Below are 15,499 nucleotides of genomic sequence, written 5' to 3'. Positions count from 1 at the left end.
TTAACAGGATGGTGAGATTTCCCACAGGTTGTGATTATCTTTTTATATAACAGAAATATATTGATAACGGTTTTTGGAGAAGAATGTTCTCATATTTTACGTTAAAATTCCATTTTGAATTTAAAATATCTATGGAACATTGTATGTGGTGTATTATAAAACCAGAAAAGGTCTGCTTACCCAGTCAACGTCTCCCCACTCTTCTGATTTTTATATGCATTTCTCAGCTTCTATGTTCAGGACATTATATACTTTCACTTACATTAGCTATATATTTCTGTCATCACAGTGATTTGTGTTATAAAAAACATAATTCTTAGCTAAAAGGAAGTTAAATTTGAGATAAACCATCATCCATATAATTTTGTAAAAACATTCTTATTTATAGGCTATACATGTGAGTGTCCCTTATCCAAAACGCTTAAGACTAGAAGTATTTTCAGATTTCAGAATTTTGGGGGGATTTTGTAGTACTTGCATGTACATAATGAGATATCTTGGGGCTGGGACCTAAGTCTAACCACAAAATTTATTTGTTTCATATACATATTATACATATAGCCTGAAAATAACCTTATGTGTTTTAATAATTTTGTACATGAAACCAAGTTTGTATTGAATACTTACACGTGGAATTTTCAACTTGTCATGTTTCAGATTTTTGGAGCACTTTTTAACAAAAACTTTCATTTAAAAAAGATTATTGCTTAGGAGTGGGGGTCAGGGAGGCAGTGTATAATGACACTGTCTTTATTTTGTTAGATAAGTAATTTATGTCTATTTGGAGACTTTATGGCAATAAATGATCTAGTAGGTTAGCCAATTTGGTTGGCCTGACTGCTATCTACCAAAAAGATTTAATTTGTTCAGTGTTCTACATGATTTGGTCATCAGGGACATTTGGGAGGATTTTTTCTCTTGGGAGATATATTAGGTTAGGCTGTGACAGCAAATAGAAGCAAACATGCAAAGACCCAACAGATTAGAAGTTTAAATCTTGCTTACGTCACAGTCCAGGAAGGCTCAGATTTTGGAGCACTTTGGATTTCAGATTTTTAGATTAGGGATGATAAACCTGTGACTGACACATGGTTTCCTGGCATGTAAAGAAGGGCCACAAGCAAGACATGGGGCATGGAACACCTCAGATGTGATGCCCAGGAGTTTAGATATTTTAAGGATTTTAAACATGAGAATATCTAAACATGATCACATCAGTTTTAGAAATTTTCCTAGGAGAAGTGCAGAAGCTAAATTGGATGTAAGAAATGTGGAGCAATTAAATGAAATAAGTCAGGTACAGAAATATAAATATTACATGTTCTCAGTCATGTGTGAAAGCTAGAAAAAAAAACCTTATAGAAGTAGAGAGTAGAATTGTGGCTATCAGATGCTGGGAAGGGTAAGGGGAGGTGTGTATAGGGAGAGTTTGGTTAATGGATATGAAGAAACAGCTAGAGTAGAGGATAAGTTCTAGTGTTTTCTAGAACACATGTAGGGTGAATATGGTTAACAATAGTTTAATGTATAGGTTCTAAAAGCTAGAAGAGAGGATTTTGAATGTATACAACACAAGTAATCCTGATTTTATCACTATACACTGTATACATGTATTGATATATCACTGTACATATATATCACTGTGTATATATAGATCACACAAATATGTACAGTTATTATATGTCAACTAAAAAGGGAAAAAATCCTTCCTTACAAAGATCACGGTTTGCTAAACAGTTTAATTCACTGTAATAAAGCATCTTACAATGAAAAAAAAAAGTGGGGGGAGGGGAATTTGGAGGTAATGAGAAGCTAACTGCTGTTGCTATCATAGGAGAAAATATGAATCTGAACAGTGGCAGTGGAAATTGAGAGGAGGGAAAGGGATGAAGGGGTACTAACTTTTCTCTAGACCTCAGTCCTTGCTATCTACTAAAAAAACCTATTCCTCACATTTTTCTCTATCTCACATTTATTATTCATAAATATTTCAGAAGTAATATGTTGGGACTACTATTAATGTATTATTACTTTGTGGCAAGCTCTGCAATAGTTTTTAATATGTTTTACCTGTTTTAATTTTCACCATTTTATTTTTTAGAAAAGCTTACTTTATAATAAGGAATCTGAAACCCAGAGTTGAAGCAAATTGCCCAAGGTTACACAGCTGGTCAGTAGCAGACACAAGATCCAAACCCAGTTTGTCTGAATCCAATGCTGATGCCCTTGTGCCTCACTCACCTACTGCCAAACTGCTTCCTGTTCTTCCAGTTGTCACTATCTTTGACTCATTGCACTTTGACCTCAATCAATCCTCTTGTCTTTTCTTAAAAGAAAAACATATTTGCTATCTAATCTTTTCAACTACTATCTAGTCCATTTCTCTTTCCATGTAACCTTGGTCTTCATTCCATGACAATATCTATCTTCTCACAGGTCATTTTCTGCTTTAATTCCAGCTGTTCAGTTTTTGCGCCTTCTAAATTTACTCACACTAAATATTGTCCTGAAAAATTCAAAATATTTCTCCATCCTTTGTTCCCTGGTGCTCACCTGAGTACTTTGCATTATTAACTACTACTCTCTTCTTGAAACTACTTCTCCCACAAAAACTGCAAACCTGTGTTCTCCCAACATGTTCCCATGTTACCCCAGCAGTTCCTTTTCTGTCTTTTTTGCCAGTTCCTTCATCAGAAAATTCTATGTTCTGTGCATGCCATTAGAGGAGCTGAAGTTTTGTTCGGTTCCTTGTTTTCTTTTTGTCTTCTACTATTATTTCCTTTCAATATGACCCCTCAGTTTACTCTTCATATTACAATTTTAATTATCATCCTAGAATACAAACATCTATCTTCCTGTCTTACTTTCTCAACATTTTGTCAAGACCTAATTTCAAATTAATGTTAAAGACATTTGCTTAGCAGCTTACCAACAACACAACAAGACACATTTTACACAGTCTCCTCATACACTCCTTCCCTGCCCAGCCAGCCACCTTTCCCAGTGTCTCCCTTGGAAACAGGCAAAGAAGATATAAAAATGATTTATTCTGCTGTTAGTCTCAATCTTTTGCTCAACTCCCATTTCCCCCAAGTATTTAGAAATTTTTTTTTCTTTAAGAAAATAAATGCCAGCTGGACACAGTGGCATATGCCTGTAATCTCAGCACTTTTGGGGAGTCCAGGGTAGGAGGATCGCTTGAGCCCTGGAGATTTAGGTTGCAGTGAGCTGAGATTGTGCCACTGCATTCTAGCCAGGGAGACAAAGCAAGATCTTTTCTCAAGATTAAAAAAAAAAAGTCAATCAATTACGTTTACAGAGTTAAAACTGCAGCCTGCCTCTGACAACATGAGAAAAGGAGAAAAAGGTCAGTGGAATAGCCCTTGCTGAATGCAAGTCCGCACACAGCTAGTCCTGGAGTTCCTGGAGAGCAAGGAACCTCTGTCCCAAACTTGACTCAGAGCTTCCAAAGTTGGCATATTTCAACAAGCAAGCATTCCATTGAGCCAACAATTTGCTAGGCTACCAGCGGGTCTGGAGGGCCTGTTGATGATGGCAGTTCTTGTGGGGGTATCTCAATATGACACACAATTGACACTGATCAGAACCACAGCGCCAAGGAGACTCTAGTCCTAGCCTTGAAATGTTATGATTCCAGGTTTTCAGGACAGAGCACAGTTCACTTCTCATCTCTAGTGTGTGTAAAAATGTGTCCAAAATGTAACTAAGAAAAAAACAACAGTTTTAGTTACTTCTGCTCCCCGTCCCCCTCAACCCCAGTGATTATGAATGGGAACTCACACAAAACTTTGAGACAAAAGAGCAACAAGTCTGCTTTATTGTTTGCTTGTTTGGTTCCCGAGTCGGGCGGGGAAAAAGTGCAGGAGGAGGAATCCAAGCTTCCAAGCCTCTGCTCCGCTCTCCTTCTATCCAGTTGGTCTTTAGGACACTGAAGGAAACTCTTCTTCAGAAATAACCTTTTAACTTTTCTTCTGTCAGCTGTCTGCCAATCACGGAGCCAGAGACTGAGGGGAGGCTTTGAGCAGGGCTGTGAGTCCCGAAGGCAAAGATCGCGAAGCTTGGCTCTCCGGAGCGCTCAGAGGGCAGGTGACACAGTCGTGGGTTCCCCGGCGGGGGCTGGCTTGACAGTTTCCTCCCCGCCCACTGGTAGGGGAGCGCCCCGCCGGGCTGCACGCGCGCGCGCGCAGGGGGGACATAAAAGCCGCGGCCGCGCGGAGACGCGGAGCTCGCCCACCGCCCGCCCTAGCAGTGGCTGCATCATGCACGTGAACGGCAAAGTGGCGCTGGTGACCGGCGCGGCTCAGGGCATAGGCAGAGCCTTTGCAGAGGCGCTGCTGCTTAAGGGCGCCAAGGTAAGCCCGGCGCCCAGCCGCGGAAATTTCTCTGCTCACACACTCCCGAGACTCGCCCCGCCGCCCGAGGTGCACTGGCGGAGACAGGGAGGCCGCGCCCCGCGTGCCCACGCTGCCACTTCCAAAATTTGCTGAAGCTGAGGCTGTGAGCGCACCTCAAAAGTGGCTGGGAGGGAACCCGAACCTAATTGCCACATTTCAGGTCCAGGAGGGGAGCCTCTTGTGTGTTTACTGTTTGTCCGTCTGTTTCGTGAGCTGCGCAGGCCCGCGATTCCTCTACTCTTGTCTATAGGTAGCGCTGGTGGATTGGAATCTTGAAGCAGGTGTACAGTGTAAAGCTGCCCTGGATGAGCAGTTTGAACCTCAGAAGACTTTGTTCATCCAGTGCGATGTGGCTGACCAGCAACAACTGAGAGGTAAGACAGGGGAATCAATCTGTATACTGGGAACGTGCTCTGAACAAGCAACAACCTGAAGGCAGCGGGGCCAGGGGTCCCTGGGTGCAACCTCCGCTGCCTCCTCCAGAGCAGCTACCCTGAAGCTCCAAAAGACAGTTTGGACTGATAGGTTTCCTTCTGACAGCCAAATTGCTGTAAAACCGAAAGAAAGGCAAGATTGCTGAAGAAATCCTTTTAGTGTAGTCATTTGGCAGCACTTAATGTAATCAAAATTCCTCTATGTATTCAAAGACAGTGCTGCTGCAGTAATTATTAAATGACTGAAATTGCAGACAAAACTTGGAAAATTAAATTAGGCTAAGGCACTCTTGACAAACAACTTCTCCCAGAAAGCTGGCCAATGACAATCCAATGTGGCAGTATGGTTGTTTTAAACATATCAGAATACAAGTTCAAGGAACATCATCACAGAAGTGCTAGATGCTTTTCACCATATGTTTTCTCTGGCTTTTTCCCCAATGAGACAGTACTTTAAAATAATAATAATAGTAATCATAATAAACTATACAATGTTAGAATTGTAGTAGAAACATCTCTATCAGCCTTTCCTCAATGCTTTCCTGTTTCCGGCTACTCACTTAAAATAGACCAATCTACTTGTGAAGTATCAGGGACAATATTGGCATGCACAATAAACAGCTTTGATTATAAAGCTGCTTTTTTCTTTTTTTTTATACCTCTACTGGAGAACTTGAGAGTGCCCCAATAAACTTACAGGAAACAAAAATTCTGTAGAAAAACTAGAAAAGTAATATATTTGTATTTCACAAAGTTTTATTCAAAGAGACTGAGTAAATTGTTAGGCACTTTTTAATCAAGGGGTCCGAAAACTTTTGCTAATCTTATTCCAGTGCTCCTGTTCTTAAAGGGACATCAAGTGTAAATTTATTTTAAAATTGTAAAATATTCTGTAAGAGAGGGAAAATGAAGTGATGTGTTAGAAGGAAGTGGTGTACCCACAGTTAAGAGAAATTGTAAAGGAAATTACATAACTGCAATCTGAAAATGCTAGTAAAGACCTATAACACAGATGACAAGCATGAGCAGAACAGATTTGGAAACACAGTACAAGAGGAACATATTGTGCCAGAGGACAATTATGTTGATAGTACATGATATTTTGGATCAAGGATAGAGCCAGGTCAGATCTCAATATTAATGCTGATGGAATAAGGAACAGTATACACAATCTGAAAGCCACTTCTGTCTCAATTTACATAGTTTCATAAATGACATTTAACTACTAATTGTACTAATTGTTTTTTTCCCAGTATTTAAAATTAGTATATTGGCTATAAACACATTCCTTAAGGATAAGTGATTGTGGAGGAGGAAAAAAACTCAGACACATAGTGAATGACCCGGGAAGGCATGTTGGTCATGAGAAATCCACATGTTGTCTGGACATCAGCATTTGTTTGCATCTAAAGAAAACATGACATTGATTTTTCCAATTTCAGGATTTAATGTTGCCTACAACTTTTAGAACTGTTTAGACAGTATGGAAATTATAAAAATACAAGGTGAAAAGTTTCTTGGAGATAATCTAGACATAACTTATTTCACAAATGAACAAATGGCAGCCAAGAGAGTTTAGATAAATTACAAAGAGTGCCACATCATATAAATGTCAGCAAGAGCTAGACCGTACGTTGCTTAAGCCTGGAATTCAATGGGATGTCAGAAAATGAGATGGTATACTCTACATTGGGAAGGGCAGAGTATAAGGAATATGGTGGAGAAGAGAAAGAGGAAAGAAAATTAAAGCGGTAATTAGATATACATATTTAACACCCTCATTTTCCAAAACGTGAAAGTTGTTTCTGTGGAGTTATGAAGAGTTAGAACATACTCAGAATGGAAGAGAAAAAAAAATACTGGGGGACCTTTTCCGGACCCAATTTGAGATCTTAAGAAACAATTTTAAAATTCTATGAAAAAGGCCAGGTGCAGTGGCTCACGCTTGTAATCCCAGCACTTTCGGAGGCAGAGGCGGTGGATAACAAGGTCAGGAGATCGAGACCATCCTGGCTAACATGGGGAAACCCCGTCTCTACTAAAAATACTAAAAATTAGCCGGGCGTGGTGGTGGGCGCCTGTAGTCCCAGCTACTTGGGAGGCTGAGGCAGGAGAATGGCGTGAACCCAGGAGGCGGAGCTTGCAGTGAGCTGAGATCACACCACTGCACTCCAGCCTGGGAGACAGAGCAAGACTCTGACTAAAAAAAAAAAAAAAAAAAAAAAAATCCATGAAAAAGTAAACAGTTTGTATTGCACTTTTTTGTTCTTCCATTCCCAAGCGGTGAGTGTAAAAGGTGCGTATTAGGAAATCTTGAAAATGTTTTTAGTAAACAACTAGCATAGTAATTTATCCGTATGGGAACTGATTAATCCATGTCTTCCCCAATATGTCTGGTGGTTGGTAATGATTATATGAATGTATTTCAATCAAAATGAAGCTTATGCTGACCTACTGTTTTTAAGGACTTCATATGTTGGCCTAGAGACCTGAGAATATATTTCTATCATATAGAAAAATAACCACAATTTTTATCCATAGTATAAAATAATAGAAGTTGAATGAATGATCAAAGGCTCAGGGAAACAGTCTAAATCAATTAGAACTATGTCAAAGGCTGCTTTGAGAAACAATAGACATGTGATTGGACAGTGTAATGAAAACCATGCAGGCCTCAGAATCCATGCCAACTTTCTCCTGTTTGAACATAGTTTTATACAAACTAGTAATCTGAAGTAGTAATAGCAGTGAGAAAGAAGAAGGAAATAGTAAACATTGAAGTTTCAGTAACCAAATAAAATCAACTGAATGAAAAGTAGACTTTTGCTAGGATATAAAAACTCCCCCAAATATGCATAATAGATCTGAATACACAAGAATACTTGTATTAACATAACACTTTATGAATTTAATGTGGCTTATAGAAAAGGATGTTTACCATAGTCTAAGCTGCAGAGCTTCAGTAACTTCTCAGGGACTAAGAGATGTTGCTTGCCCTAACTGACTTCAGCGAGCTCTTAGCTTAGGATTTGAGCTCAGCTCTCTAAAATTTACCCCATTAAGTTACTGCTTATAGAACTTCAATGTGCATACAAATCATATATGAATATGTTAAAGTTAAGATTCTTATTCAGTTGGTCTGTGGTGTCTGCAAAATTCTGCGTTCTTACCAAGCTGCCGGATTGGTGCTTCTAGTCCACAAACCACATGTTGAGAAGCAAGGAATTAATTACAGTCAGCCCATGAGTTTAATAATTTTCAGTATGAGGGTAAATAAACTAAAATTCCTCTCATGACATAAGACATGATTTAAATGTATACATGGAAAATAAGAATGTATCAGTAATGTCTTGTTTTATAATTAGACACTTTTAGAAAAGTTGTAGACCACTTTGGAAGATTGGACATTTTGGTCAATAATGCTGGAGTGAATAATGAGAAAAACTGGGAAAAAACTCTGCAAATCAATTTGGTGAGTTATCTCAGCTATGTTTCTTGTCTATAATTATTTAATAACATGATGTTTATAAAGAAAAAACGGTTCTTGGAGTCATAGAAACAAAACAATGACCTACAATATAGAAAAAGGGAAGTTACAGAAAGCTAGATAAAAGCATTTTCTTTGATAAAAAGGAAAACATTTAATTATGAAAGTAAGTCTGTCTTAAAATATTGGAAAGAAGCACGAATAAAATATAATTGATTGCTTATCTCAGGAGTTGGCAGACTATGACCCACAGGTCAAAATAGCCTGCCAACTCTTTTGGTATGACCTGCAAGCTAAAAATACCTTTTTACATTTCTAAATGGTTGAGAAATTCAAGAGAAGAATCATATGATTATATGAAATTCAACTTTCAGTGTCTATAAAGTTTTATTGCAACACAGCCACAGTCATTCATTTAAGTACTGTCATTGGCTATTTTCATGATACAGGGGCAAAGTTTAATATTTGTAACAGATCCTGTGGCGTTCAATGACTAAAATATTTACAGTCTGGCCCTTTACAGAAAAAGCTGGTCAACCGCTGACTTATTTATTTAAAAATAATCTTAATTAAATGCCAGAATGTAACAGAAAACAAAATTAAAGTGACAATTGAACTTTGTAATTAGTAGGACTTTTTATCCTGAAAGTTCGTGGTGTGTGTGTGTGTGTATATGATTTACACAATGTTTAATAATTATTTAGCGCTTAAAAATGGTAGAATTAAGAAATAAAATTTTCTCTTTCATCCCTTGAGTCATGAGTTTGTGGGTATCTCATTTCTATAAATGCCCTTGACTTAAGATATTGGAGTTTAGTAAAAATCAAACGTTGACTAAAACAAAATGTCAAATAGGCTGTGCCTGGGGTCACCCTGCCCTTGGTGAGGTCCTTCTCACCAATCTAACAAGCAGGTAATTGTAGAGTACAGTTTGGCCACTGTGTGTGTATAAAGGTACAGGGAGTGGCCTCCTACTTCATGATATCCTCCTAGTAAATTATAAACTCCATAAAAACAAGAACTGAGTTGTGTTTTTCTTTGTTTCTCCTTCAGTAATCAACACAATATCTTGATGATAATGCTTAGTCAATACATTTTTTTACTTAAATTGAAATGCCCATGAGTAGTTACCTAACTGCTATAATAACTTGATAGAGGCAATGAGGATGACACTACACCACAAAAGAGCTAAATCTGTAAGTCCTACCTTGAGAAGAGTACAGAATTGCTCCCGAAACTTGAAAGATACCTAAATTACAATTTTCTTTTAATTTTTAAAATTTTTAAATTATTTTTGTTGGTTTTCCTTTTTCAACTTTTATTTTAAGTTCAGGGTGTACATGTGAAGATTTGTTACCCAAGTAAATTGTGTGTCACTGGGGTTTGGTGCACAGATAATTTCATCACCTAGATAGTGGTCATAGCAACCCACAGATAGTTTTCCCACTTTCACCCTTCTCCCACCCTTCATCCTCAAGTAGACCTTGGTGACTGTTGTTCCCCACTTTGTATCCATATGTGCTTAATGTTTTGTTCCTATTTGTAAGTGAGAACATGAGGTATTTGATTTTCTGTTCCTGCATTAATTTGCTTAGGATAATGACCTCTAGCTGCATCCATGTTGTTGCAACCAACATGACTTCCTTTTTTATGGGTGCATAGTGCTTCATGTTGCATATGAACCCATTCTCTTTATCCAGTCCACCACTGATGGGCATCTAGGTTGATTCTGTCTTTGCTATTGTGAATAGTGTTGTGATGACCATATGAGTGCTGTGTCTTTTTTGGTAGAATGATTTATGTTCCTTTGGGTATATACCCAGGAATGGGGTTGCTGAGTTGAATGGTAGTTCTGTTTTAAGTTCTTCGAGAAAATCTCCTAAATGCTTTCCGTGGTGTCTGTCTTTACTTTCCTACCAGCAGCATATAAGTGTTCTCTTTTCTCTGCAACCTCACCAAGTCAGCATCCATTATTTACTTATTTTTTTACTTTTTAATGATAGCCATTCTGACTGCTGTGAAATTATATTTCATTGTGGTTCTGATTTGCATTTCTCTGATGATTAGTGATACTGAGCACATTTTTTATATTTGTTGGCCATGTGTCTGTCCTCTTCTGAGAAGCAGTCACAAAAGTCTGTTTATGTCCTTTGCCCTTTTTTTAATGGGGTTGTTTTGTTTTTGCTTGATTTGTTAAAGTTCCTTATATATTCTGCATATTAGAACTTTGTCAGATCCATAGTCTGCAAATATTTTCTCCAGTTCTGTAGGTTATCTGTGTACTGCTTTGATAGTTTCTTTTGCTGTGCAGAAGCTCTTTAGTTTAATTAGGTCCTATCTCTCTATTTTTGGTTTTATTGCAATTGCTTTTGGAGACTTCATCATGAGATCTTTGCCATGGCATGTGTTCAGAATGGGGTGTTTTGTGTTTTCTTCTAGGATTTGTATAGTTTTAGGTTTTATATATAAGTCTTTAATTCATCTTCAGTTGATTTTTAAAATGGGGTAAGGAAGGGGTCCAGTTTCAGTCTTCTGCATATGGATACCTGGTTATTCCAGCACCGTTTATTGAATAGTGCATCCTTTCCCCATGCTCGTTTTTGTTGATTTTGTCAAAGATCAGATGATTGTAGGTGTACAACTTTATTTCTGGCTTCTCCATTCTGTTCCATTGGTCTATATATCTGTTTTTGCACCAGTACCATGCTGTTTGGTTACTGTAGGCTTGTATAGTTTGAAGTCGAGTAGTGTGATGCCTCCAGCTTTGTTCATTTTACTTAGAATTGCTTTGACTATTGTGACTCTTTGGATTCCATATGAATTTTTTTTTAATTCTGTGGAAATGATGATGGTAGTTTGGTGGGAATAGCATTGAATCTGTAAATTGCTTTGGGCAGTATGGCCATTTTAACAATATTGATTCTTCCTATCCATGAACATGGAATGTTTTTTCATTTAATAATGACTCTGATTCCTTTCAGTAGTGTTTTACAATTCTCGTTGTAGAGATCTTTCACCTCACTGGTTAGCTGTATTCGTAGGAATTTTATTCTTTTTGTGGTTGTTGTAAATGGGATTGCATTCTTGATTTGCCTCTTAGCTTGGATATTATTGGTGTTTGGAAACATTACTGATTTTTGTACATTGGTTTTGTATCCTGAAATGTAACTTAAATTGTTTATCAGTTCTAGGACCCTTTGTGCAGAGAGTATGGTGTTTCCTATGTATAGAATCATATTGTTTGCAAACAAAGATAGCTTGACTTCCTCTCTTCCTGTTTAGATGCCCTTATTTCTTTCTCTTGCCAGGTCGCTCTGGCTTGGATTTCCAGTACTATATTGAATGTGAGTGGTGAGACTTGGCATCCTTGTCTTGTCTCAGCTCTCAAGGGGAATGCTTCCAGCTTTTTCCCACTCAGTATGATGTTTGCTTTATGCTACTTCGATGCCTATGTTGTTGAGAATTTTTTAACATGAAAGGATGTTGAATTTTACCTGAAATCTTTTAATTAAGAAAGAAGATTCTATTTTACAGTATGAATACCTTCTTTGCAGTTCTTTTAAAACTTTTTCTCCAGTGTACCTGGTTCATTATATTTGAAAATAACTTGAAACTCTCAAGTTTCCCTCAAAATCTTTTTGGGATTCTAATTGCAAATATACATACATGTGTTTGGAGAGAACTGATAGCTGATTTTTCTGAGTTGAGACAGTTCTGTGACCTTCTTCTGCTTTAGGGTAGAAATGTATTGAAATGAGATATTCTGACTGTGAATCATACTTACATCTCTTGGCTAAATCTTACATTATTATGGTATATGAATGTTTAATATACCATTGAATTTTTTAAATTTCTAATTTAGTATTTGTGCTTCTGTACTTAGAAATTGTATTATCCTTAATTTTCTTTTCTTATAATGTTCTTATTTGGTTCGGGTGTCATCTATATCTTGGCTTCCTTTTATGTCCTTGATCTGTTCATTTCTCAACAGAGGCATTTTTATCTCAAATGGCAAATATCAGTTTGCCTACCTCTTTTAGTAATTCTATAAGTTTAGACTCTATATATTATAAATATATAATATTCAGAGGATAAGTTGCTAATTGTTATAATTTATTGATTTTTAAATTTGTTTTTTTAAAGTTAAACTTCTGATTTATACTTTAATGTTTACTGTTTTCTTTTTGTTTTTATTATTTTACTGTTTCTTACCTAAATGCATTATATAGCTTTAATTTTCTTAGGTTGGTAAAAAAATAAAAAATAAAAAAAACTATGCATTTTGTATTTACTCTTCGGAGGTTACCCCTGACTTATTAAGAATTGTATTTCATTACATCTTTTAGTAGCCTGATAAAACAAACATTTTGAAAATATAGCTAATTGGGAACTGCAGGGATTTTTAAGAATATAGACTCATGCCACTTTCCAAAACCACATTAAATGATGAGATTTTCTTTGAACCAGGCTATCCCAGTGAAAAAACACAACCTGCACAACACGTTTATCTCTTTAACATTACTACTGATATTTGTAATAACTTCATCAGTAATATCTACAGATATTTTTATGGATAAAATTAATAGAGTATATAGTTCCTATATTCGACGACTTCCTCATGGACACTTGCTGTGTCTTTTCTCTGAGAAATCAGCTGTCAGAAACAGTGTGCAATGATTACAGTTAACATAAAGAAACATGGAAATATTGAGGCAATTATTACAAAGTTACAGAATTCCACTGACGTCTTCATCCAGCTGAGAGGGCGGGCATGTTTGCTTTAATGTAGCCTGTGTGAATACCTGCTCTGAGCTGGAAAGTGCCAATATCATGGGCAAATTGGAAGTTCTGGAAGACCAGGGGAATTTTACTTCCAACTTGATTATCTCTGTTATCGTAATGCAAATATTTGTGTGTAGTTTATATAACCCTCTTTTGAAACTCTGCTCTGGATTTAATTTGCCTCCTTGGGTCTTCTACAATTCCGTGTTTGTTCTTTTGCATGTTTTTCTGTATTACTGCCCCTGTCCGCGAGTAACCTCTTAAAGGACCTTACCATATATCTCTCCCTCTTCTGAAATACTGTACAACATATTTATACCATTCTCATAGGGCTTACTAGTTTTTTAATTTTATTAGAATTATTTTAATATATACATAATTCATGCTATTCATGCTAGTAAACCACAAGTTCTTTCAAGGCAGAAAACTATTGTTTCGTGTCCTTATAGATGTTAGTTAATAGTTACTGGGTCAACTGCCATTACCTGTATATGATATTTTGCATACATGAGAGTATTCACTTTTATGTTTCAGTACATTGCTTTCCAAATAGATTAGTTCTTCCAAACAGTATCATCTGTCCTTCCACTTTTACTCCTTATCAAATTTACTCCTTATTTTTCACTTTGCTGATCTCATCCTTCTTCCCACTAAACCTTTTCCCAGTCTTTTGTTTGCATTAGGTTATTTTATACTTCCTCCTTAGTCTGAAGCCAATAACAGCAGCATTATTTATAGCTGTTCAGAACACAGAAGAAATGTTCAGGAGGCCGGGCGCAGTGGCTCATGCCTGTAATCCCAGCACTTTCCGAGGCCGAGGTGGGCGGATCACGAGGTCAGGAGATCAAGACCATCCTGGCTAACATGGTGAAACAAAGTCTCTACTAAAAATACTAAAAATTAGCCGGGCGTGGTGGCGGACGCCTGTAGTCCCAGCTACTCGGGAGGCTGAGGCAGGAGAATGGCATGAACCCGGGAGGCAGAGCTTGCAGTGAGCCAAGATGGCAACACTGCACTCCACCCTGGGCGACAGAGTGAGACTCCATATCGAAAAACAAAATAAAATAAAATAAAAAAAGAAATGTTCAGGAAAGAATGAGTCTTTGCAAAGGTATCAACAGTCATGCTGGCAATTGGGCAGAGGGAAACTTAACTTTGAATATTGGAATGGTAATTCTGTCATGTAGTCTTGTAGCTTTCTGAAGTTTCAATAAACTTAAATATGTTCATGCCCACTGATGTGGAACTTATAGTCTAATTTTGACATTTAACTAATATACATTGAATTCCTTAACCCATTTATGCCAGAAGTTGCAATATTTTGAATTTTTGCATGGGTTAAAAATTAGACCTTGGCGATGACCTTGAGCAGTAGGATATAAAGAACTCTCTCTCATGCTTAGTATTCCAATAATGGAACACTAGGCAAAAGTGGGTCAATATGTTCAAATAAGATTTAAACAGAATAGATGAATATTGATAGTCTTTTTTTTTTTTTTTCCGAAATGCACTTACTGACTAAAGATTTGCACTGGGAAATATATTTCTTTGGGAATAGCCAAAATTAGAATCCAGTCCTGAATCTATAACTTATAAACTTTTATTTAATTTCTCTCATATTGAACTTCCCAGGGAGGAAGGAAAACTCCCTATCTCTAAGGACTGTTACGCTTAAATAAACCATAGTTTATGTGAACATCCAGCACAGTGCCACTGCATAGAATTCATTCAATAAATTACACTTCCCTTCCAGAGCATCAGAATCTACATTTTCTGGCCAGGCACGGTGGCTCATGCCTGTAATCCCAGCACTTTAGGAGGCCGAGGTGGGCGGATCAGTTGAGGTCAGGAGTTCGAGACCAGCCTGGCCAACATGGTGAAGCATATATAATATACAGACACACACACACACGCACGCATATATAGTCTAGAATAAGGAATACATTGTTATAATAAAGGAGGAAAAGTGAAAAATATAATTTCTACACAGCCAAAGCATTAGACCCTGTCTTGTAGATTCATCCTTTGAACTCTTTCATTTGAATAATTGCCCAGTTCTTAACCTGATAATGGATGAGAAAAATAATCCCTTGCCTTCCTCCACCAAAGACCTAAAGATAAATATTGCTTTTTAAAAATAAATCTTAAATATTCCCAAATTTTCTATCTGGCTTCATCTTGTTCACGTTGAAAACACAACAGTGGGGTGTCATCAAAGCTGTAATACCTGAGAATAAAAGCCTAGTGCCAATACGCATGAACAGAAGTTTTGTTCAGACATGCTGGAGACTTCTGCAGAAACTAACAGAATCTAACTGGCTTCAGTAATTTCAGCCATCTACATCTTTTTCTTCTTATATAAACAATTAATGTTTTGTTTT

The 15,499-nt window shown here is 37.1% G+C and overlaps 1 protein-coding gene across 2 annotated transcripts in view; it reads left to right on the top strand.

The window, feature by feature from the left end:
• Positions 1-3,838: 3,838 nt before the first annotated feature.
• HPGD (15-hydroxyprostaglandin dehydrogenase) overlaps positions 3,839-15,499 on the top strand; it is a 31,120-nt gene continuing 19,459 nt past the window's right edge. Inside the window, exons 1-3 of one of the 2 annotated variants that reach the window (XM_033215722.1) lie at positions 3,839-4,373; positions 4,666-4,789; positions 8,215-8,321. In XM_033215722.1, the coding sequence (XP_033071613.1) occupies positions 4,281-4,373; positions 4,666-4,789; positions 8,215-8,321 (324 nt within the window). In that variant the 5' untranslated portion in view covers positions 3,839-4,280. The remainder of the gene's footprint in view (positions 4,374-4,665; positions 4,790-8,214; positions 8,322-15,499) is intronic. The other variant, XM_033215723.1, reaches the window with a different exon arrangement.

Source organism: Trachypithecus francoisi, unplaced genomic scaffold (assembly GCF_009764315.1).
Source record: "Trachypithecus francoisi isolate TF-2019V2 unplaced genomic scaffold, Tfra_2.0 Lachesis_group1, whole genome shotgun sequence".
NCBI classification, from domain to species: domain Eukaryota; kingdom Metazoa; phylum Chordata; class Mammalia; order Primates; family Cercopithecidae; genus Trachypithecus; species Trachypithecus francoisi.
Note: the sequence above shows the minus strand (reverse complement) of the source record. Positions and strands in the feature narration are given on the sequence as shown.